This window comes from Excalfactoria chinensis, chromosome 25 (assembly GCF_039878825.1).
Source record: "Excalfactoria chinensis isolate bCotChi1 chromosome 25, bCotChi1.hap2, whole genome shotgun sequence".
Lineage (NCBI taxonomy): Eukaryota > Metazoa > Chordata > Aves > Galliformes > Phasianidae > Excalfactoria > Excalfactoria chinensis.
The window spans coordinates 3,424,264-3,449,126 of record NC_092849.1 but is presented as its reverse complement, the minus strand read 5'-3'; the positions used below and the strand labels follow the sequence as shown (position 1 = coordinate 3,449,126).

Sequence of the window (24,863 nt, the reverse complement as noted above, 5' to 3'; positions counted from 1 at the left end):
GGATGAAAGGTGCAGCACAAGGGCAAACAACTGTTGTTTATTCTTGTTGCTGACATGATCTGACTTACAAATGTGGCAGGCTGAAGATAGGCTCTTGATAAAATTTTGCCAAGTGTGAGAACTTAGGGACCTGCAGTGTGTTTGCTATGAGTCGAGGCTGCTGCTGTGATTGTCCCTGTTTTCTTTGGTGGAAAATAGAGATGTATTTGGTCTTTTAATGCACAGGACTGAATTATTTCCAGTTGCCAAAGGGAAAAAAATTGTCATTCCATCAGTGTGAAGAGGATGGGCTATCATTTGTCACCTAAAATCCCTGCTAATCCCATGAGCCCATTCTGCTAGTGATTGCAAAGCACTCATGTATAATGTTAAAGGATATGGGGAAATGGTCAGTGCTTTATGTTCTTCCAGAATTTGGATTTATCATTGAGATAAATCACCTGTCTTCTATTCCACGTGGCTGACCTTCATTTGCTCTATCCTTGTTGGGGGAGGGGGGCAGGAGAAAGATAAGGAGTGTTATCTTTAAGCAGCATTAGCTTTAAAGCAGCGTGCTCCGCGTTGCAGGAAACCTGTCCCATCCCCAGTGAGCAGCAAAGTGTTCTCATAGAGACTTTGATTTACCTTGTTCCATCTGAGCCCTCCTGCTTGTTGCAGGTCTTCAATGCTCACTGGTGGTGAAGCCCCTCAATGCAGTGCTCCCCAAAGAGCCTCAGTGCAATAGAAATCCAGTGCCTTTTCCACAGCATTTCATCTGTTTCATGCTGGTTTCCATGGGATCGTTCCTCTCAGCCTTCCTCTCTCTGTCTCTTTGCCACAAAAGTGCACAAACTGTGGCCTGCAGTCACATCGTCACCTTTGTTCTCCTCTTTGTTGGGAGAGAAGAGGCTGGAAAGGAGCAGAAGGGTCTGAGCAACCCGCAGGGCGATGGCAGTCACAAGGCTCGTGTTTGCTGTTTGCTCAAGCCTTCAGCATAAAGCCCATTGTTTTGAGCTGCAACTGGGCTTCAGAGGGGCTCTGCTAAAGAGCTGTTCTTAGGCAGCTTTTCCCCACTGTTCTGGGGGTGAACTGAGATCTGTGGGTTAGCTGAGATCGCTGTCCTTAAAGGGACTAAGCAGCCTGGCTTGCTTAAGCATCTGTGCTCAGTTCATGGCTTTGTTGATCCTGGATTAAGTGCAATGAAAGCAAAGAGTAGAACTAGGTGTAGGCAAACTCCTGCAGCATGACTTTAAGCTACCATGTCTTAGTCAAAACCACCTTTAAACAGAAAGCTTTGAGTTCTGCTGCACTGGCTTGGGGCTCCAGAGAAATGAATCCCATCCTTGACTCCCAGAGGATGCTTTTAATTGATGCTTTAGTTCAGATCCGAGTGATGCATTTGATGTGCAGATCTCAAGGCTGTCCTCACTTAGTGTGCTGACATCCCAGCACAAAGGCAGATCCCTCTGGGATGAAGTTAAACCTGCTCTGAGTGTTGGTGGGACCAGACCAGAGCAGGTTTGGTGGCAGTCCTCTGCAATGCGTGTGCTGTGGGCACTGTGTGCTCAGCACCAACTCCAATGCTTGGCCTGTAGTGCTAATATCTACACAGGCACAGTGGCCACATGATAAGGGAAGTCATTTAGGGATAAAAGATCTGTATTCATGTACTTAGCTCGTGGAAAAATCTGTCCCTCAATCTGTGCATCAGTTTTGAGATCCTTTGCTTGCTTGCTGTTCTCTTCTCTCCCACCCTTCATCTGTCACGCCTGTCTGCAGCATGAGCTCTCCAGGGCAAGGGCTCTGCTGAACACACGAGCATTGGTTACCGCCGCGCAGTTCCAGTTCTGGTCGAGGCCTCTAGGCACTGCAAATAAACAACAGATTTCAGATTACAAGACGCTTATTTATCTCTTTCTATTGCTTCTCCCAGTCTGTTTCACCCTTGGGTAGTGAGGGATCAGGCCGTGATATTGCCTTGATCTTACAGATGAGCAAAACATCAAGTGTTTGTTCTGTGCAACCAGCACAGATCCCATGCAGGAGGTTGAGAACGGCCACAGCCCTGTGCTCCAGCATCCCAGCCATGCTCTGACCCAATACCACAAAGGTGGGTTGCTCACCTCTGTGCTCAGCCCATATGACACGCTGCAGTTTCCTTTCCCAAACAGAACGAGTTGGGGGGGGGGCAAAAAAGCCACAGTAGCTGGAAACTGCTGGGCTCACGCTTGGCTGCTTGAGAGAGCGTTCAAGCATGCCGTCTCCTGTTGACGTGAGCTGCAGAGATTTCTCACAGCAGCTCCTTTGGTTTCCAAAATCTCGCTCGCAGCGCAGATTTTATTCTTTCCAGCGGGGTTCTTTGAACCTGCTTCTTTTCATTTACACTCCATCGCTGCTGCTGAGCTCGAGCACAGGAAGGGTCTGAGTAGGCAACAACTATTTTTTTGCTTATTAATGTTCATTGCGTCAGAATAGGTATGAGGCTGCTTTGTTCGCTTCGTCCGGAACATCAGCGTGTGCATTGCGTTCTCTGCAGCCCTCTGCTGGCTGCATTCAGCTGTACAGGCAAAGACACTCAGTTTCCTCATCCCCAAATGCCTCTGTTTTTGCTAAGCTAGGCTCAGTCTCCAGCCGGATTTACACCTCGTGATCTGCTGGCCAATAATTACAGCTTTGGCATCTGCCAGCTGGCAGCTCCATGGAAGGGGAGAGCAGTGATCTGGCCATGGAGAGTCACAACCTTCCTCTCCCACTACACAGTGGATGTTCTGAGGACTGAGCATGCTTTTCGGTGTGCACATCGCCCAGGCCAGCCTTTCTGCTTTAAAAGCGTCACTAAGCCACTGGTGCCCAGTAATCCATTGCATATATCCATGTATATCCATTCATTTTGCATTCATAGGGTCATCAAATTGACCCACTTGGTTCTGTGGCAGCCAAGATCACTAACCCAAGAATATTTTCTAACCTATCTTGCAGTTTTCCCAGGGATTCTGAATATTCTGAAGATTTCACTGCATGTGACAAAACTTGCCCAGAGGAAAGAAAAAGTCATTTGTTTTCTATGGAGTATTAAAAAAATAATGCTATCATTGTGCATTGTCCTTGCCTGCAACGCTGGACAGTCTTGCATTAATTTTCTGCTTGCTCAATGTCAGATACACAAAGATCCCATAGAACATGACTGAAGCATGAACCCAAGTTGGTTGTTAATTTCCTAATCCTATGCAGCCCTGACCCTGCTGTTTTTTGGTTTGCTTTTTGCCATTTCAGGAGCCTGCTCAGAAAGCAGCAAGCAGTGCTGCTGTTACATCCCTCCTTTGCAAGTCACATGCTCGTACAACAGCAGTTACAGGATATGTTTGCAGTGCCTTAGGAACACAGTCAGGTGTTGTAGCAGTTCATATCCGAGCGTTTTCTGAGCTTTAATTAAAGTCCTGATATTCCTCTGTGATAGTTTTAATGCTGGTAAGAGAGGTGAACTAACATATATCAGCTAGTCATGTATTTGTAGCCAGGGTTTTGGGTGGATGGATTTCTCATGTTGTTACTGGGCTGATAGCATTGCCCCTAAATTAGCCCTTCCAGCTCTGCCCTCCTCTTCCTCCCCTTGTGGTGCTGCAGCATGCAGAGACTTTTTCTCAGCCTTCCAGTAAAGATGGGGGTTATATAAATCCTCACCCCAATATGAGTCACTTATCAGTACCTTTTGGGAACCATGGAGCTGGGTACATCTACGCGTGGGAACACTGCTCCCATCAGTGCTAATGGAAGTGACATGCATCAGGAGGAGAAGCTGTCCCTGGATTAATGCTCTTTCCATTGTGTTTGTGCCATTGCACACACTGATTCCTCTGCTAGGAGACAGTGGAGGTAATTAAAATGTAATTTCTCATGAAGAGAACCCTGCTGAGACATTCAGTTTAATAGGAGCTCCCTCCCGTGTCCAAGCAGGTCTGTAGTGCCAGCACTTTCTTCTCTCCCACTGGAACAAATTTATCCCAGAGGAAATTGGTTCCTCACTGTTTCCTCAGGAGAAATAATAATTCCTTCAGCTCAGTCTCACTTTGCAGCCTTGGTGCTTTGGTTGTTCCTTTGCTTTTGGTTTAAGTCCTTTCTGGTCAGCGGCTCTGGATGTTGATGGTCCATTGTAGACCATCTGATGCCCAGATCAGGGGAAAACAACAGCAGCATGAGCTCCTGTAGTCTTCTTTCTTTATTTTTCTGCCACTTAATCTCTTTTGGCATTCATTTTCAGCAAAGAAAGCCCCTTCAGATTGTCTGGGGGTGACTGAAAAATAAACCAGGTGATCTGCTTGCCGTAGGGTCAATAGCACGATGTTGAACATGGAACTTTAAATGCTGGTAGAGGACTCTGCTCTATTTTCCAAACTGCACACTGAACCTTCCCCTCCCAGGGGACAATACAGGAAAAGCAGAGGTTCCAGTTCTCTCTCGCATGGAAATCAGAGGGAAAGGCAATTATTGGGGTTAGGGCAGCTCCCAGTTAAGGTTGTCCTCCCAGATCCGGAATCATCCAGTGTGCAATTTGAAACCCAAACCATCTGCTGAAGGATGCAAAGCATCCCCTTACCTGCTAGCGCCTGTGAGAGTGCCTCAGGCTCTTAGAGATGCTGGAAGATCCAGCCCGTAGCATTTCAGGCTGAAATGTCAGCAGTTGAGAAGGCTAACAGAAGTCGGGAGTGTTGGAGGTCAGGAGAATGCCCTGTGGACATTGTTACCATGCTGTTGACCTGTGCTCTGCTCTTTCTTCTTGATCCACCGGAGACTTGGCTCGATGGCCCTTTGACTCATCCTGGTAGGCTAAGTACAAACGATCTGCGCTTAAGCAGCATTTAATGCCATACATAGGGAGCAGAAACTTCCCTTGAGAGTATTGCTTTTTAAAGTAGCTAAATGAAAACCAAGTTGCCTTCCGAGAAAATCAAGTTTTTGAAGGCTTGTGTGCTTAGGCACCCAAAGACGTGTACCCAAAGGGACTCTCTTGCATCTGGGTAGGTCCCTGCCACGAGGCACTGCGTTGCTTTTGGAAAGCTAATCTGTCCCTAAGCAATGCAAAAGCTTTTTGTTGAAATACCGCCCTTCCCTTCCTATTGAATTCTATCGAAAATTATCCTAATAGCACCGAAAGCAGTATTAATGGCTTTCCAATTAGAATATCTAGATAGTTTGTTTATTTTATCGGCGCTCCACGGCGGAAAATCGAAGGTTGCTTTGAATCTCACTTCACGCTCTTCATCAGCGAGCTCCTTTGTCATGAGCAGACACACCGTGAAATACAGATAAAGCAATTGAAAAGAAATATCTTGCCCAAGAAGGCTGAGAGGACTGTCTCTCTTCTCTGAGTTCCCTTTAGGGAAAGGTTTTCATTTGCTGATTGATAGACAAAATTGGCCTATAGAAGGAGCAAGGGGGGGGTGGGTATTGTTTTTGTCCTGGTCTTTGAGCACGCTTAGTTCAGCATCCAAAGAGTGGAAGTGCTTGAAAGGGAAAAGTTTCCAGTGCTTGGATGGAAGGGTTAAAAAACTGTCTGTGGGGGAGAAGAGGAAAACTGAAAGGGCGAGAGAATACATCGTATGTCAATTTTGGGGTCCCTTTTCATGGTCATAAATACAAGGATTGAGTAAACATAGTGACCCTCCTGTCAGTCATGAGTGTTTGCATGCCTGTGCATAAGTGTGCAAGAGGTGAGGAGCCGACACTATTGCACCTCCCCCCAAAATCCCCTCTGTGGGTGCAGCCCTCACTTTCTTGGTGAAAAGTGCTACGTACCCAACTGGTGTCGGGGTTCTTGTCCTGATGTGAATGAGTCTGGAGCTACACCATGGGCCACCTCCTTTCCCAGAGGGAGATAAGTAGATCATTAACTTGATTTGTTGGGGAATAGATAAGAGGAGACAAAGAAGTGATTTCTGGCTGGAACACAAATTTCAGGCCCAAAAGGTTTATTTAAAAAATAATAATAAACATAAGGACAAACAATCTCATGTTTATTGCTGTTGCAAACAGAACGAAGCAACATTCATTTTTTCAGACCTAACTTTGATGGAGGCACTTTGTTGCTTTTAGTGAGTTTAATAGGAAGTGTGTGATTGTGCATTTTCCTGAACAGGAATGATTTTCTGAACTGACTTCAAAGGGATGTTCCAGGGGGGAAATCCAATGAAATTGATCATACCTGCCCTACCTGCCTAATGCATCTAATCCATCCATCTTTAAGGTGAAGCTGTGTGCTTCACTAATGGTAAACCTTGCTTATTTTTTACTCGAAAAACTACGATAGGGTTTAAAATGAACTCTGATTTATCAACATCTATGTTGTTAATTCAGCAATGAGGTCATGGTGTTCTGAGACTAAATATTAGCACTAATGAGAAAGCATAGCTTCCGTATTTTGTCACTCTGAGTTTCTGCTATGTATGGACAACTTCTGAACTGGGATGTAATTGAATCGTGCAATCACTAAGTGGGCAAATGTGTGCTCATAATTCAGTTTACCTGAATCCAAATGACCTCCCTCCCACTACAGACCTCTTCCAGAAGGCTGTGCTGGGATTATCAGCCCTTCCTTGCATTGCGTGTCTGCCCGCTGGTTGATAGGCCTGGTGCTATGAGTCATTTAGACATCCATGGCCATCCTTGTTTCCCAAGAAAGATATCCCCTCCCTTCAAGGTAACAAATGGTTGGAGATGTTTCTTCAAAGCCCAGCTGAAAGAAAAAGCACATAATATTTCCAACCTGAAATAGATCTGTTTGGAAAACTCGTGTTTTCAAAATGTGATTTAACAGTTTACCAGGAAATTACTTCAACCTGGGACCGCCGGTGATTAGATCTTACTGAACTGCAAGTGATGCTGCGCGAGACAGAGCGTTAATCTTTGATCCTCAACTTGTCTTCACTGCAGTCAGGCTGCTGCTGTGCACCAAGAAAATTCCTGAGCAGGACTTAAAGGCAGAGCCAAGAACTGGGTGGTTCGTTTTGGGTGTTCTAACAAGGGAAACGTGTTTATTCACCACCCAGGGGTGCTGTTGGGATCCCAATTCTGTTTGACTCCCATTTGGAGAAGGGAAGAAAAGAAGCAAAGAGTGCTGCTCGCATGACTCGGGTGGTTAATGTACTGTGCATTATTGCTGTAAAGCCAGGACCTCAATCTCTCAGCTCTCCCGAACACAAACAGTCCTTGGCTTTTATAGAATCATAAAGAGCTGCCTTAAAGGCTGAGGACAAATTCGAGCCCTGATAGGAATTGGCACAGATACTGCTGTATCCAAAGGAAGTTGGAGTTTCTTGAGCTGTGGCTGAAAGCGATCCACAAGTGAATACAACTGTCCCATCAAATTCTGCTGAGCAGCCCGTCTGCTGCATTCCTGCCTTTCAGCTGTCATGTAAAATGATGCTTTCAGCCCAGCTTCAGGTAGGAAAAGAGTTTGGGAAGCTCTCCAGCATTCTGCAGAGGGACCAGGGGTGGATTCCAGCTGCTTCTCAGGTCCGAATGCAACAGGAACTCTGACCCTGCAGGACTTAGAATTGCTCCTAATATCTTGTTTTTTTCTTTAATAGCGATTGGAGCAGTGTGCACCGTGCAATGGAAGGTTGTGATAAATGAGCTCTGTAGTGTTCACTTACAGTTCGGCATGGAAAATAAGGAGGCATTGCTTATGAGATTGAATTCTATGTAGGGTTTCTTCGGCAATAATGAGCCCAGGTTTGCTAGGTATGTTAGAATAGACTCTTGCCTCTGTCTCCTGCAGTGTGTGATTTTTTCCTAAAAGCTTCTTTCTTCCTACTTGAAAAGCTCGTGTCTTGCAGCTGATAAAATTATCTGCAAAGATTTGTATCTGAGGTTGTGCCATAAATCATATTTACCTGTGGGATTAACGTTTGCAAACATAGGACATCTATCTACAAAAAGAAAGGAAAGGAGGGGGGGGGGGGGGGGGGGGCACTGGGGCATATTTTGTATTTATGTTTAAAGAAAGAGGATTCAGGGTAGATCTTGCAGGCATTTTGAATATATTTTTGCATTCTTACAGGGTGTGGATCTGCTCGGCTCCAGCGAGCATCATTAAGGCTCATGGTGAGGCTGTAAGATACAGAACCCACGAAATCATCTCGAAAGCAGTTTAGTCCTAGGAGGAATAAACACGTGTCCAGCTGTGCTGAGAGCTGCATGAGCTGGCAGCTGAGATTTCCTGTCCTTTGACCTGCTCAGTCTGGGCTGCCTTGTGTAGAACCGCTCAGCTGCTTTTGAGGCACTGGAAGAGGGCCTGTTTGTTTGTTAAAGGTTTGTCTTACCAGCAGCTTCCTTCACAGCCAGATTCTGCAAGCAAGGTGAGAATTCAGTATACGAGACAGGGCAGGTTGAGATCTGCCCCTAGATGTAGTCATCTCCATGGACCTCAGCTCCTAAGCTCAGCACAGTGGGAAGAGATGGACCCACGTGCACTATACAGACTCAGCCCGAGTCAAGGCTCACTCCGTTGGGGTGTCCCCATTGCAGGGGACTGGATGAATCAAGAGCAGTCTTCTTGCAGGAGCTGAATGCTGAGCATCCCGGCGCATTGGGGCTGCACTGGGATAATTGCTAAACAAACACAACAAAGCACGTCGTTCATATTTCTCTGTTTTTCGATCTGTTTGGTCTCCTGCAGGTCCCTCACCACATGAAGACTTTACCCTACTACAGCTACGACCAACCAGTGATCAGCTACTGCCAAGCCCACAAGCCCCTCCACATCAACAAGGGCTACGACAGCATGGCCCGGGAGCAGCCAGAGCCCACCAACCTGGAACTCAGTCGGGACCACAGCTTCATAGCCACGATCGCACGCTCAGCGGCTCCGGCCATCTACATTGAGAGAATACCAAACTAGGGCCGGAGGCAGCGGGGAGCTCTTCCAAAGGACCTTTCAGCTCAGAAGAGAGCAGGGCCAGGAGCTAAAATCCACCATTCCACGTCGAGGTGTTCCAGCACAGACCACGGGAAGGGGATAAAGCAGACCCCGCAGACTGGAAATGCTGTCTTGCAGTAACACACTGAGAACTTCAGGATTTTCTTTGCTTTAAACTTTCAAACGAATCCCTCAATGTAAATATTAAAAGAGAGATTGTCGAGTTCTTATTAAAAAAAAAAGAAAAAAAAAGAATAGATTTCACTCTAGCTACATAAAGGGATGGATTAAGAGTTTTGTTTGTATATTTGATTTTTCTACATTGCACGGTTCCAGGGAAGGAGAACCACAGGTAAAAAAATACAGGGGTGGGGAGGGCGAGGGTTGGGGTGGGATGGGTCAGCCATGATTCCTTATGGAGTGTTTATTACTCTACAAAGATTTGTTTAATATTTTGGGTTCTTTTTTTCAACGATGCAAAAGATAGATCTATATTTTCTTTGGTTTTAGTTGTTTTTCTTTTTTTTTTCCCTTTTTCTTTTTTTATTTCTCTTTTTTAAGGTGGTCGAGCACTAATATTTCAAGCTTCAGACATGGGCGTTACAGCTTGTGCTGAACCAAAAGGACGTTGGCAATTGATGCAGCAGAAACAAAGAAACTTGGGTGCATGTACATTTAAGAGACAGGCTGTACACTACGGAGGGTGCTTTTGATTTTTACTATCATCATTGTGCTTCATTGTTGACACTATAATTACTTCTGGGGCTCTAAAAACAGGGGGAAACACATGCAATGGTGTATCGACTCTCATATTTACAGTCCAGCTGTGCTGTAAGCAAAACTAATGGACACTGGGGGAGCAAAATGGAAGAGATGTGCTTGAAATGGATCAGAAGGAAAACCTTTGAAAGCAAAAGTGTTTGGGTGAAACTCATTGGTTGACACGATTTCTAAACCACAGGAGGATGTGTAACGTTGGGGGTTTGGTTGGGTTTTCTTTTGTTGTTTTGGTTTTTTTTTTGTTGTTTTTTATTTGTTTTTTTTTTTTTAAATTAATGATCCTGACCAGTTAGTTTTTGTGTAGTTTTTATCAATAAAATGGCAACAAGAAAAAAGTGGTGGAAAAAAAAAATAATAATAATAATGATGATAATAAACATATTATTTTGTGGTTGGGACACCACAGCCAAGCTACTGTTTGAATGATTTCTCTGGATGGGTGACACACGGCCTCAATGGGCAAAGGGGACAAAACTTTGTCCCATTTCACCTGCTTGGAGATGAAGGAATTGGGTGAAGATTGGAAGAGTTGTGCCTGCCTAAGAATAGGTTTAGGGGTGATGCTGGGGGAGGAAAGAATGGAAAAGGAGAAGTCTTCTGGCTTTCCTATATATATTCTCTCTCCATGATGAAGCCAGATGGGTTCAGATTAGAAGGTAAGGCATGTGTTTGTTGATTGGCTGCTGATTGATACAACAATGGGTGTTTACTTAATTACTGCTTATAAAGGGTGTTTTTCACTTGGCCACAAGGTTAGAAGTCAATGTGTGAGTCTCTGTTAGTGTTCATTCTTGTATCATGTCTATGACTTTGTATTGTTTTCTGCATTTCTCACCTGAAAAACATGTTTTTTTCTGAAAGGAAAGAAAGAATATGTGTGGATGTGTGCATTCTGTGCACTAGGCAGTTCATAGGGAAACATGGACCTGCAACGCCAACTGGATGCATCAGAGGTAATGTATTTAGAATTAAGTGCTAGGCAGGAAATGAAAAGAAAATGGAGTGGAAGACGAGGTGATGAGTTTACAGCCAGCTCTATTAGACATCTCAATATCTGTCAGCTTTAGCATTCCTACAGGCAGAGGGAAAAGGATGCCTGAAACACCAGGCTGTTTCAAATTGAGTTTTAAGACCTATGGCCTATTATGCTGAAAATGGAAGCTCCTTCTCTCTCCTATTGATTCCTGCGGGCTCTGGATCAGCAGTGGAAACCTATGAACGTGGCAGTCCTGTGGCCAAGGTCTGGGGTCGTTGGTAGAGTAACAAAAGCAAAGAACCCCTCATTTTCTTGCAGAGCAGTTATTTCATTGCTACTTAATGCCTGTTATTTGCTTTGATGCTCTGGTGACTGGCATTTTGGTAATATATGGGTAGGTTAAAGTAAATTCATCTACAGAGGAGTGTGATATCGGTCATTACTGGAGTCAGGGGATACATTACGCCTTTGTCATTGCTGTGCTAAGTCGTATTGGAGTGATACAAAAATAAAGCTACATGTGAAGGATGCATATCCCAGCTTCCTCTTGCACAGTGTTGGTGCCAAGCAGCTCCCAGTGCTAACTCAGCACTGTTGAGGTCTTCAGCAATCTGCAAGCAACATTCCTGTTTGTTTCTTGTTTGTTTGCATTGCATGATGGCGCTACAGGTAAGCCAAGCTTTCCAAAGTAGGTCCAAACAAAAGCTATTAAATGCATTCTTGCTTTTCTGATTTTGGTTTTGTTTCCCTCTAGGAGGTATCCAGAGTTGGCAGAAGAGAAGGAGAAGTTACTCCAAGCTCCGTAGTAGCTGAAACATTGCACATCTGCAAGGCAGCCTTGAGTAAGTGAGGAGCTGCTGACTCCCCCGGAGGCAAGAGGCAGATGATGCAGGTAATAGATCTTATTCCTGTTGCTTTGCTGTGGACACAACTGGCCTTGGGGAAGCAGTGGCTTTTCAGACAGTTCATTGCATCAGTGGCTGCAGAGCTCTGGCAGTCCTGCTGCCTCAGCTGTGCTTCTCACCCTCAATTGCTTTGCCATATGACCTTGGGAATACCAATTTACTCTTTCATTCTCTTCCTAGCTGCTAGCATGTCTCATGCCTTGCATTCAGCGCTAGTCACGTCCTCTGTGACTTCTGGTGCAACAGAAACGGAAATAAGTGAAAAAGCCTGAAAATCCCTGTCTTGCCCCCTTTTCCTTACCACCCCCCAGAGTTATTTTGGGTATTTAAAAGGCAAGCAAAATCATTTTGATAACGCAGAAAACGATGGTAGCTCGTGACTTTCAATCAGCGCTTCAGACTCCCCAGTGATCTGAAGCACTCTTATTTGCTAAAAGTGTGTTCTCAGAACAGCAGGAATTAGAGGATCTTGATAGGCTGATGAAGAAGGGAAAGAAAGCATTTTATTCCAAAGTCATCCCGGGAGTTGGGACTCAAAAAGAAGGCAGCTGTCGTATACAGTAGAGTTCTTGTTTAGCTGGGGAATTAAAAAGAAAGCATACCCCAATAGCTGAAAGCAGAATATATTATGTATATTTCATTGATATACAAAATATATCATCATCTTGTGACTTGTGCTTGTTTATTCGGGATGGATTTTTAAGGGTAAAAGAGAAGTTAACTGCATATGGGTATTTTGTTGGATGAAAGTAAGAGGGCCGGGCAAGTGAAATCATAGAACAGTAGGAAAACATGAATTGAAAAGGTCTGCTGGGGGAGCAATGCTGGCGTGCCTCCTGCAGGAGTGGGACAAGCTGAGCACAGTAACCCTTTGGAGGCTTGGGGTCTGTGGTTTCCTCTAGGTAGGTGTATAAGGGACTTTATAATGGGTATGTCAGCCATTGAGTTTTACTGGTTTTGGTGTACTCCTCATGCTTTCTGTGAAGCTGAACCAGATGAAATGGGGAGGTGGACTAGATGACCTTTAAAGGTCTCTTCCAGCTCCAAGGACTCCATGGTTCTATGAAATAGGAACGTTTGGCAGTTGGTGGTGAGTTACAGAGAAGCACTAAGCAACACCAGAGGGCTTTTTTTTTTTACCTCTTAGGCTCAGGTGGAGTAACTCATAGACAGCTGATGGTGATGAGGACCTCCTGCAAAGCTTCAAGAAAGGCATGGAAGAGCAGCCACACTTTCATATTGCAACATATTGCAAATGTGGGACCAGATTTCTTTTTAAGTTTCTTGCATTATGCAAAAGAATGTGAGTGTCTTGAAACCATATTAATGATACGCAGCCTCTGGTTTATTAACAGCATACACAGTATTTGCAGTTGTAAGGGAAACTGTTGATCACAGCCTGAACCTCTAATTAACCATCTGAGGCAAGCAACGAGTCAGCTGTGGGAGCACAGGTGAAGGTGATTCAGCTGTGCTCACTGAAGGGGTGGAGCTTGACTCCCCCTCTCCTAGATCCCATTTGAGGGCTGACCACCACTAAGGCAGCATCTCTTTGTGGAGATTGCTCCTTCTTGGAGTTCTTGTGGTGAGCCTCGGCATCAGAGAGCATCCATCTTGACCAAAGGCATCAGAGCTGGTGAGTCCTTTTCCTCAGATACCCTCTGGCTATCTATATCCAACTATACTTGTATTAGTTTAACTGTACAACAGTGTATTTAGATAATATGTAAGATAAATTGTTGGCGAACATTCATAAAGTATTTATTGGACACGCTGCTGTTTGTTCAGTGATTTATAAATCAATGCTGTAACGTGTGAAGTGGTGACAGAGTTTCAGATGAGTCCTTTGCAGAATGTTTGCTGTGCATCAATAATTCTGATATTAATTACTATACGGTTTATCTGCAAGTGTTTTGGGAATGACGTACCATTTCCTTTCTCTCTAGCCTTGCTAACAAGGGGCTTGGAGGTTGGTTCTGATCAATGCTAGAACTGCTTCTTGTTCACGTGTAGTTCAGTCAAGAATGAATGAATCTGTGCTTTGTTGTTAGAAATCTGTTGCAGCAAGGTTTGGGAACAAGCAGCAAGTGGAAGTTGCTAGAGGGGCTGGTACAGCATAACATGAGTGTCTTTGTTAGCATTTAGCTGCAGATTAGTGGCCTCCTTACAGTAGTGATTGCTCCTGTCTCCACTTCTAATGGAATCCCTCACATCCTCCACACTGGAGGTGTCTTTTTGGCACTCTTTTGTTGTGAGTTTGTTTGCACAAAGGTTCACTCCTTAGGAACTTCAAGTGAGGCAATTCTGCTGGTCTTTGAGACCTTAAAAAGTTGAAGTTTCTTGGCTTCCTTCACCCAGGAAAGAAATAAGGGAAACTGTGATAGGAACAGGGATCCCCACTTTGCTACCATGGTCCCTTCATAAAGTATTCAGGGACTTTTAAGATCTGGAAATACTCAAAGCAAAAGCACTGAGGTTACAATAAAAGAGGTATAAAACCATCTGAAGGAACAGGGTGCCTTTAAGCCTCTCCCATGTTATTTAGTGCACCTGTGAAGCCTTGGAACGGTTCTGTAGCAGCACTGAATTATTAATAAGCTTGCAAGAATGAAAGTCTGCAGCTGCTCATTGCCTAGCAAAGAGCGTTCCCATTGGCTAACAGCATGTCTGCAGCAGCTGGAAGGGGGAGCACAGGTGAGGAGAGGGGCAGGCTGGTTAATGGTGGAATCCTTCACCTGGAGGCAGTCTCATGCTCCTGCTAGGAGCTTTATTGCATTCTCTTGGGGTTTCTCTTTGGGGCTTTTTAACAGCAGATCCCAGCAACAAATCTGCATCCACAGACCTGAAAAATAATTACATAGAGTGCATAACTCTGAAAATGCACCAAAATAAGGCAGGCTTAAGAACTGAAATCACACCTGTTGCAATGCAAAAGCTCAGCAGTTTATCTGTGCAAGTAAGCTTTGAAGTAGCACTTGAATTTCATTCTGGGCTGGTAGATCAGCGTGCAGCTGGTTTTTTTTGCTTGAACTCAACATGTGGTTGGTTTTAGAACTGCAGACAATAAAGCAAGCTATGGATTGTGTGTAAATTAGTGTCCATCCCTGTCTGTATAGATCATTCAGCCTTCTTAAGGTACAAGACGCTCATAGGAAACAAGTGTAGAATTTCAGATAGATGACCCCTTTGAGGTGGGAGAAGCATTTAGATAAGTGTTAATGCAGTAGTGAAGATAGAACAGATAGCATAAAATGTATCGATCAGCTGCTGTCAATGGAAGATACTGATGTAGCTGCATATATTGGTACACTGATGGCTTTTGGCTGCAATTAATTTCTATGTTTTATCCACGTTTAGTAATTTTTGGGGAGGCATTGCAGCACAGTTAAATGGCTCTGAGCTGAGACATCCCGACTGCTCCCTCTATGGGAATTTCAAGTGGGATTTGGGTGGGCTTTTAGAGAGCTGTATTCACCTGGGTAAGGCCTGGCTTGTTTTCCATCTGTTTTTGCCATCAGTAACATTACAAAGTTATTGATAGACTTTTTCAGTTAATTAGTTGTTATCTTGCATAAGTTATTAATCTTCAGCAATATTTGTGTTCGGTCGACCATGCTCTCAGCCTTGCAGTTTTGCTGAACACAGCGATGCATCTTCAACATTTGACCAGAGATTTGCAGGGAAAAATGTATGTAAAATCAAAACATTTCACTTACCTCCCATTTACAGCAGGAAATAGTAATTGTTGACTGCATCTTCCTAAGACCTCTTTAGCTTCTAGTGCTCACAGGTTGTTTTTGGACCTTCATAGTCCCTCTGCATCCTTCCAGTAGTACTAGCTGGACTACAGACGTGCCTTGCTATGCACGTTTGCCTCTTTTTGACACTGTCAGGAACAGAAGAGCCTTGTGGTTGCAGGAGACATAAACAAGATCAAACACATCTATTTTCTTTGGCTTAAATCACAGGCAGTGTTATCTGGTCTCTGAACCTGGTTTGTATCCAGGTAATAACGGGAGGCAAGATGAAACATTTTTGTTTCCATTCCAGGCCTCTTAGCAGCAAATATTTCTTCATAGTCGGAATGTTGTTGGTGCTGGTTGGTTTGATTTCCTCTTTCTCTAAGTGGCAGAGTGCTGTGTGGTGTCACATCAGCCTCGTCCCTAGAGGACCTTTCCCTTGGTTAAACTGTGCTTTCTGCTTCTGGATCTGTGTGCCCACAGCCCTGCCTGGGTCAAATCCCTGTGGAAAGCACACCTGGAAAACATCACCATCTTTTTTCTTATCCTTGTGTTAGCAGAGCGCACAGAGTTCTGGTATCTTCAGCACTGAGTTTTCTGAAGGATGTGGAAGCAGCAGATCAAGGTGACATGCTTTAGTACCAACAAGGCTGAGCCCAGCACTCCCATTTATATAAGTATCACGAGACTCAGTCTGCACTGATATAAATTCTGTGCTGCCCACCTATATGTTCTTGGGCTGTCAGAGTGCTTAAAGAGCAGATGTGGGTGTTGCATGAAGGAAAGGGGCTGGCTGCTCTGGCAGAAGCTGAGCAAGACATCCCACTTGTCCTCCTGAACCCAAAGGGAAGCTGATGGCTGTTATGGCCCCACTAGTCATGGAACTGGACCAGATCAGCCCATAAACAGTTGACAATGGCTTATCAATGGAGACTGTTTGATCATTATTTATATGGAGCTTTCTTGGTCAGTTCTGTGAAGCAATTGATTTCTTTGGCTGTAGGAGGAGGGATGCTGCTGAATTAAAAATGCTGCTGGTCTGCTGCGAACATCTTTGAACGTGCTAGAAAGGAAGTTTTGGAGAAGAGAATAAGCCCTTTTTGAGCAAGGAAAGGAAATGGGAATCTGTTTTTAGGGGTTCATGGAATACAGGTCAACATCAGCTTTTGGAAACCATGAAGAACACCCATAGAATTAAGGAGAAAACACTTAGTTTTTGCTTTTGTTTAGATTAAGTTGCACTATTCCAGACAGCGTACATGGAGCTGAGATTTACTGCAGAGGTTTCAACCTTCTAAAAGGCATCAATATTTGAAAAGCACAAGAAAGTTGGTTTACAAACTGTTCAGTTGTATTAAATAATGTATATGTACTTGTGAAGAAAACAAAAAAATCAATAGCTATCGCAAGTTTAGCTCTGTATGAATATGAAGGAAATGTCAACAATTCTGTGCTATTTCTTTTGTGCCCATCAAATGGTTTGGGCTCTCTTTTGAAATGATTTTTCGGTATCGGCTTTTACGTTGCTTTAAGTTTTATGCTGAGTGTTCTTAGAGGAGCCTACATTCATTCATGTTATCCTCAGTAATGAATTTACAGGGACCTTTAAATACTTCTAGGGAAAATGGCAGCGAAGTGCTGGGTAATGAAACGTAATGCCCTCTTTATGCATCAAACATCTCAACTGTTAACCATGTTGTCCTTACTTGAACTAAGGATGATGGTTTCCTATGACTGTGTGTCAAGGACCAGCTGCATGTGGTCCCCTCACCATATGGGTGAGTGTCCTAATACAGTCTGTCTCCTTCCTGGCTTCATTAAGATGGTTATGACCAGTAAGGTCATCTAGTTCAACCATCCGCCTACCACCAATACTGCCTACTAACAACTCTGCACTGACCCATCTCCCTAGGTAGCCTTGAATTCACAAGTCTTGCTTGAATTAGTTGAAGTGTACAGGTAAATAAAGACAGGACAGGTAATAAGTCTTGTTTGGGCATAGCATGACAACTTGGTGGTGGCATTCATTTCAATATATACCCTCGTTTCTTGTTTTGTTGCTTTAGGTGTCTGCTTGTGTGGCCAAGTGGTGAATATGGCCACAGATGGATCAAGAAATTGCTTCAGGTTGCACCAGTGGAGGTTCAGGTTAGTATATGAGGAGCAATTCCTTCTTGGAAGGAGTGTGGTAATGCACTGGCACAGGCTGCCTGGGGAGGTGGTGGAGTCACCACCGCCAAGATCCATGGAGATGTGGCACTGAGGGACATGGTCAGTGGGCATGGTGGGGATGGGTTGGAGTTGGACTTGGTGATCACAGAAGTCATTTCTAACCTAAATGATTCTGTTATACTGTGTGAAGTGGTGAAATGGTTGGCAATGGGAAGGAGCAATGACTTGTTGAAGGACAGCATCAAATAGGGTAACTTGCTGCAGCTGGCACCACAGATGAGGCTGTTGAGCCTTGATATTGATAGGCTCCCTCCTGCCTTGTGAATGTGAACAAACCAGGATGGGGAGTTTCAGCTGCCTCGCTACCCATTAATGCCTCATTTCACTCAATGAAAAATGAAGTTGACATAAACTGGTTTCCAAATGATTTGTAAGTATCGAGTTTAATGACTGAGTTAGAGCTTGGTAAATATTTGCAAATCGGCGTGTGGAATTAGCTTGTGTAATGCATGCAAGCAGTGTAATTTTCAATTTACTTATCAATGTAAACAGTAATTTAAACCTGATCCTAATGCTGGTTTACGTATCTTTACGTTCTGGGAAGTGGTAAGATTGATTTGCATGCATGCCTCTTAAAAATGAGGTCTTCTCACAGGTATCAGATGTCAAGGCTTAAGGTCAACCCTGCTGACTGGTGGGATCCTGGATGTGGGGATAATGCATCGCTGTATTGCTTGGAAGCTGCTGGATCGAGGGGCTGCAGCCTTTGGGTTGTGCTGTACATTAAATCTGGGTTCTCCTCCTGCTCTGCTTTGATCTGCGTATGCCGACTGTTTGTACTCGATCCATGCTGGGAACAGTTTACAATTGCATACATAGGAAAGACAAGGAGCTCTTCTGGTTTGCATGCATAGTGCCTTACATAATTCACAGCGGTATTGCTCGGAGTCTTTAGGCGTTACTGTCATACAAATAACATTAACCATTTTATTTTAATGCTTTGTTTTGCTATGCAGAACCCTGTTCTTTCAGAAATAACTCTATCAGATTTCTGCATCCCAGCGGAAAAAAAGACTTGACACATTATTCCAAATATTTCTCCATTATATACCATGTGCTTTTTCTCAGAGAACAGAAAGAAATCTTTCACAGAGCAAATCTTTTTGTCGCTTTCTGCTTTTCTCCGTTATTGTTTAGCAGATCACAATCTTATGCATAATGTATATATAACTGAAATATTCAAGGTAGTTAACATTTACCATTGTTGCCAAGGGAAGTATTTCTCCTCCAAAGATACAACTTTAATATAAAAGAGTAATAGCTGATATTACAGTGTTCAGATACAAAAACTGATAATGGAGCCCTGTTGATATTTAATATCAGCTGGATTCAGTGAATCTTGTGTTACGATGCAGTTTGAAGCTTGGATTTGTGGTTCTGTGATGAATAGCTAGAATAATTACAGCCATATAAAATATGGTGCCTGTATGTATGACTGTATTTCATGAGAGTACACTTTTGATAGACTGCTTTGCAATTTTAATGAGATTGAGGAAAGTTTGCACTTGGAGAAAATGGCTTAAATTTAACTTAACCTAGCAGAGAAGTTGAGTTAATCCAGCAGAACAGAAGGGCTTTTTTGCATAGCTGCTTAAATCAACATTCCTTCTCTGTGTCTTGGTTGAGCTTCTCATGGGGAAGTGAGAGCGTTACTTCCATCCAAATCTGTTATTGCTTGGGTGTTGCACTTTGAAGGTCGAGCATAACATGGAGATGTGTTCCACTAAAATGCTCCTCTAAACAAGTGGTGATGCACTGGCAAAGGCTGCCTGGGGAGGTGGTGGAATCACCATCCCTGGAGGTGTTCAAGGAACATGGAGATGTGGGACATAGTGGCCATGGTGGGAAGGGCTGGGGTTGGACTTGAGGATCTGGAAATCCTTTCCACCTTTAATGAGTCTGGGGTTCTATATGAAATGCTCTCATGGTTTTCTGTACAACACGGACACCGCTATGCTGCTTTTCCTCTTATTCCTTGCCAAGTTCCCCATATTCCTTGAATTGCAATGTGAGAGAATCTGATGTAAGGGTTCTCCCCAGTACCAGGCAGAGTTTGTTGTAGAGTTCCTGGCAAGATGCTTTGGCAAATAGGAGGATAAAGCCAGAGAATGGTGGAAAGAAGCTTCGTTCTGAGGTTTTGTGGTTAACGTGAGAGCTGCCTTAAAACAAGGCAGGGGAGCATGGAGCCATCCTTTGGCCTTTAAAGAAAGGATTGCTGGGGGATGACAGACCAGCTGCTGCAGGAAGGCACTTGTAGGCAGACATCAGTGCAACATCTGTGAAGCACAGCAAGGTGGGAAAGGGGAAAGGAGCTGGCACCACGGGAATAAGCAGCTGTTCCTTTTTGTGCTCCCTTTGCACGAGTGAGCAGAGCTGTGGTGCAGAGGGGATGCAGGGAGCTGAGCAGCAGGTGCTGGGGTCGCTGGTGAAGGAAATGGATCTGAGAGCAACGGGGCAGTTGCAGGCTGCCAGCTGACACAGCATCGAAGGCTGAAGCTTTTGCCACAGGCTTTGCAGCAGTTCTCTGAAAGCACCCTGGAAATCTGCTGCGCCACGTGCTTTCCTGCTTGTCTCATCCAAGAAAATCTCTCTTTCTGTGAGCCGTATTTTTTTGCCCCCCTTTCAAAACAGCCAGAGATGTTTCCCTTTCTGCTATTTCATCAAAGCCAGGAGAGGTCGTTTGTCCTCATCTTCAGACGTGCAACTGTTCCTTGATCTTCAAATTCTTCCCCTCCAGTTGCTGCATACAAAGGTGTACGAGGGATATTCTCAGCACAGTGTTCAGAGCAGAGCAGCGGGTTGCTCCCTGTTGCTGTTTGATCATCAAGTCTCCATCTATTTCCCCATAGCACTGGGGCAACAAGTGGTTGAGTCTTTGTAGCTTGAACACCTTCTGCCCACGGACACTGAGCTTACTTGGAGCTTTGAAATGCCTCTCTGCAAACCCATAGCCAGTTCCATGTCCAGCCATGAAATAAAACTGCAAATGGTCCAGCATCCTCCAAAGCAGCCTCTGCTGAGACCTTGGTTGTGTTGTGCTCATGCTGTCATTATCACTGCTGAGATTTACATCCAGGATCAATTAAAACCACCATGTTGCTTTGGAGCCAAGGCAGAAAACAAGATTCTTAGAATTCATAGTCTTTAGAAATCTTTGCAAATCTCCCTAGCTCTTAAATAAAGCTCCTGGTACTTAAATTTCTGCTGTGTGTTGAAAATCTGAAGTGGTTTCTAAGCTACATAGGTGGGCTTGGAAAGAGTTCTGCTTTTTTTTCCATGAGGGTCTATACCGGTGTTTGCAGGTACAGATGGTCGTTTACCAGGAGGCAAAGGGTCATGTGCTGTGTCCAGCTGGTGCTGGCTACAAGATGTGCTCTGAATTTATGTGATGGAGTAGCAGGTACACAACACAAATCCGTATGTATACATACATATGGAAAGAATTCAGTGATAACAGCAGAGGATGAGCTTGTACTTTGGAGTCTCATCACTTTTCCTGTTGGGAGGGTCAGGTATTGTATCTGGTTTTGCTGAAGCACATTTTGTCTGCATGGCACTGAAGGAGGTGACAGATCCTTTAATCCGAGGGGTGGCTGCTCATTCCTTCCTCCAGCAGAAGTTTTGAGGATTCTTCAGCTCTTTCTTAAGAGGGAAAACCTTGAAGTTTCTCCCACTGTTAATTGTATGGGCAAGAGGGGACTAAGAAATGAACTATCCGAGATTTGTCAATTTTAAAACGCTATTAAGCCGCTCCAGTTTAATTTTGGTTAAGAGCAGTTTCATTATTAATGCAGAGAGGAAGTCATCTCTAATGACCCTTGGGACATGCCAAAGTGCTTTAAGATCAGTTTGGGCAGTCAGAGATGTGTGAGTAATAACACGTCTGCTCTGTGAAGGGCCCTTGCCCATCCTTGGCAAGGGGAGTTGGCAGGGTGGGTTCTGTTGTGCCACTTGCTGATCCCAACCAGTGCCTTCCAGAGCCTCTTCCATTTCATCCTTGCCTTCTAATTGCTTGTTGCTCCTCTGATTACATTTTGCACAGAAACCCCAAAAGTTAAAGCACCAGAAGATGCAGTATGACATAATCATTACAGTATCTTTTCAAGCTTGCCAAGACTTTTAAAAAAAATAAAATAAAATTCGAAGTGTCTTGCTATCTGTCAGCATGTGCTAATTGAGCCTACATGCCCATATGGTATCTGCTCCCCAGAGTAAAATGTTGGAGTAGTCCTATAGGTTACAGCAAATAGTGGTTAATCTGTAGAGAAGCATTTGCCTGTGGGTATTGTGTTCTTATAGAAGAACAACCTCAGAGCAGTATCCACAAAGCACCTGAGTTCAACCAGAGTTGTGCTTTTGGTGTCAGTGCTGGAGTATAGGGGAGCCCTGGGTGCTGATATTGGATGCGTTGTGTTTGGTGCTGCAAACGTGACAGCAGCTCTGTTAAACAAAAGGAATAGTCGTGGGGCCTCAACCTTGTCCCTGAGTGATGCGAATGCTTCTCTAGCAGCGTGGGACCAGATGCATCTGTTTCATCTGACTTGAGAAGATTGGGATTTCACCTTCACGACTGTCTGTACGCACACTGCTCGAGTTTCACTGCAACCCTTGGATTGGAGTGCAGGTGCTTCCTGGGTCCCGTGCTGGCTGTCTGCGGGGGGATGAGTTTCACCCTTGGAATTAATGAAGCATCTGTCACTGTGGGTAGGGTAGCTGCTCTCTCACATTCACAGATGGATAAACAGAAGGAGAATGGGTTGCCTCAAGCCACGCACTGAGAGGGAGCATTAAAAATAAAATAAAAGAAGTCTTTTGCTTTCTTAAGGAAACAAGACACACGCGACGTGTGGAACTGGAGCACTTCTGAACCTGGTGACCAGATTGAGGTAGCACAAGAAGCCTGACGGGTTCTAAAATCCTACAAATTCATGGAAACAGGTGGCGCAGGACAGAAGGGTGGCACAAGGCAGGTGCTCAGCCTGCCTTTAGGAGTCGGTTTGCCAAAGCCCTTTGGCTCCTTCCCCAGCCTGCTTTCTTCTGCAGTCTCATATCCGACTGCATGGTTTAATTCATACACATTCTCTCCAGAAGTCAATCTGATTTCAAGCATCTCCTGCCTCCCTGCCCAGAACACCAGCTTGTTGTGCACCTAGCAAAGCATCACCCAGCCAGGACACCATTGTGGGGTTAATTGAATCAGCAGGGACCTGTGCTGTGTCTGCAGGGGGTAAAGCATGCAGCACACTGCATGATTGTTTTCCAACCACATAATGAGTAGGCTTGTTGAAGGCTGTCAATTAAAGCATTCCACAGGGCAATCTGGAGCAGCCTTGGATGCACACTTGCCCATCTCTGTGCAGGCAGGAGGTGCTGGTGCTGGCTGCAGGGTGTCTCCCAGCTGGCGGTGACTGTGAACCGTGCGCTGCTGTTCGCATTGCTGCCTTGTCCCTGCTGGAAGCCGAGTTGAGTTTCATTTCTGAAATCAGTGTTATGCATTTCTGGACTGCTATGGCTTTCACCGGGGTAAATCATCGAGGCAGGGAGGCTCTGGTGTCAAAGTGAGATGTGAATGATGGGACCGAGGGGAAAACCGGACTGATGGATCCTTTGTGCAGGGAGAGCTCTGATCCTGCAGAGACTGCAAGCGTGAGAGCTGCCACTGCAGTCAGAAAGTGATTCTCATTTGAGCTGACATTTACTGCCTTAGGCTTGTTGTGTGTATCTTTGAGTGCAAAACAGAGGGACTGAACGCTGCTTATCTCTTCTGTAGCATTTGCTGTACCTGAGAGGGCATTTCCAGATGTGGCACAGCCCCACTTTGTGGGATCCAGGCAGCTGAAGTTCAGAGAGGATGGGAAAATAAATAAATAAGCCCAATCCCTGGAAACTTTGCTTTCCTCTCCGAAGTTTATTTAGGGAAAAGAAAACGAACAGGACCAGATGTGTGTGGGTGCAGGGAGGAGATGCTGTAGGACTACAGAACTGATGGCAAACAGAGAGTGGGCCTAATCAGATTAACTTGGATACCTCTGCGTGCACGTGGGTGTCTGCTTGCACATAGAGCTTCTCAGTCCTGCTTTGGAAATATCCTGGGACTTCGGGTAGGAGCATCCTCAACTGCCTTTAACGTGTTGTGGAAAGTTCAACAGGCTCCAATCAAATGCAGTGAGGCTCAGTTAGGGCACATCTAGGTTACACAAGAGGCTGAAAGCCAGGAATTGCAGCAGAGCTGCTGCTCCATGTGGGTGTCACTTGGTAGACAGGTGGAGTGAGTGTGCTAAACCGGGTGCTAATGTGGAACCGAGGCCTCAGCCGGGCTATAAATTACCACCCTGCAAAGCAGTTTCAGATTGTACTGTGTTCTCACTTGCAGTATGTTTGCTGGGACCTGGAGGTGTGATGCTTGGGATTCCTTGTGCTGTTCTCTGCTTCTTTTCCAGGGTTTAGAGAGGGGTATTTCTTTGTCTTCTGTGCACACGTAGGCTGCACAACTCACAAGGTAACACCCCAGAGAGACATTTCCTTAGGAAAAGCTGCTGGTTGCAGCATGTTTGTCTTTCAGACACGCAGCTTTTTGGGGAAGCATATTGTTTATGGCTTGGAAACTTTACTCTAGATGGAATTTACAGCCCTGTGTGGGAGGCTGGCAAACAGAGCACTGCAGTTAGAGGATTCCCAAGGCTGGAGAAGAGCTGGGTACCCTGTTCTGCTCTGCTGATTTCCCACATCCCATAGAAGCATTCCATGCATCAGACTGTCAAATTAGCCACTGAGTTCCTCTGATTAATCTCATTCTGTATCGCATTTAGTTGGCTTACAAAGGTGGGTCCTGCAGCTTTAGGAAAGGAGCATCCCATTGGGTTAGGAGCGATTTCAGCTTCATGCTTCTGCATCCCATCAGGTGGAGAAGAACTTGAACTCAAATCTCTTATCATTTGACGTGGCTTCTCTGGCCACAAAGAATTGGTTTTCTCTGAGTTGGTTTTGTTGTTCGTGTTTTCTACTGAGCCTTTTATAAGGTCTCCTTTTCGTAGCACTGCAGAGGAAAACAAGTTCCAGTCAATGGCTTGATGCAGCTGTTGTTTTTTTTTCCCAGCCAGCCCATAGGGAAGACAGTCAGCACCCCAAAGATCTGACCTGACGTCCTCACTGCTGGAAAGGCAGACGATCAGTTTAAGTGACAGCTTTGTTTTGCATTTTAGCATCTCTCCAAGGATGACTGACTATCCTAGGGAGAAAACGTTGCCTTATTTGAAGCCTTCTTGTGTGTGGATGCAGGTAGGGGAAGGAAGATATCTGAGCTCGCTTCAAAGGCATGCCCTTGGTAGGGAAAATAG

General features: G+C 44.8%; 1 protein-coding gene and 1 long non-coding RNA gene across 2 annotated transcripts in view; both read left to right on the top strand.

Annotated features, from left to right (window-relative positions):
• LRRTM4 (leucine rich repeat transmembrane neuronal 4) overlaps window positions 1-10,080 on the top strand; it is a 165,641-nt gene extending 155,561 nt beyond the window's left edge. The window contains exon 5 of the mRNA XM_072357223.1: window positions 8,654-10,080. Within this exon, the coding sequence (XP_072213324.1) occupies window positions 8,654-8,875 (222 nt within the window). The 3' untranslated portion in view covers window positions 8,876-10,080. The remainder of the gene's footprint in view (window positions 1-8,653) is intronic.
• Window positions 10,081-10,533: 453 nt separating this feature from the next.
• On the top strand, window positions 10,534-19,467 carry LOC140262695 (uncharacterized). The gene is made up of 4 exons (XR_011905849.1): window positions 10,534-10,626; window positions 11,404-11,541; window positions 17,361-17,442; window positions 18,122-19,467. It is a non-coding gene; the product is annotated as an uncharacterized lncRNA (long non-coding RNA).
• Window positions 19,468-24,863: the final 5,396 nt, after the last annotated feature.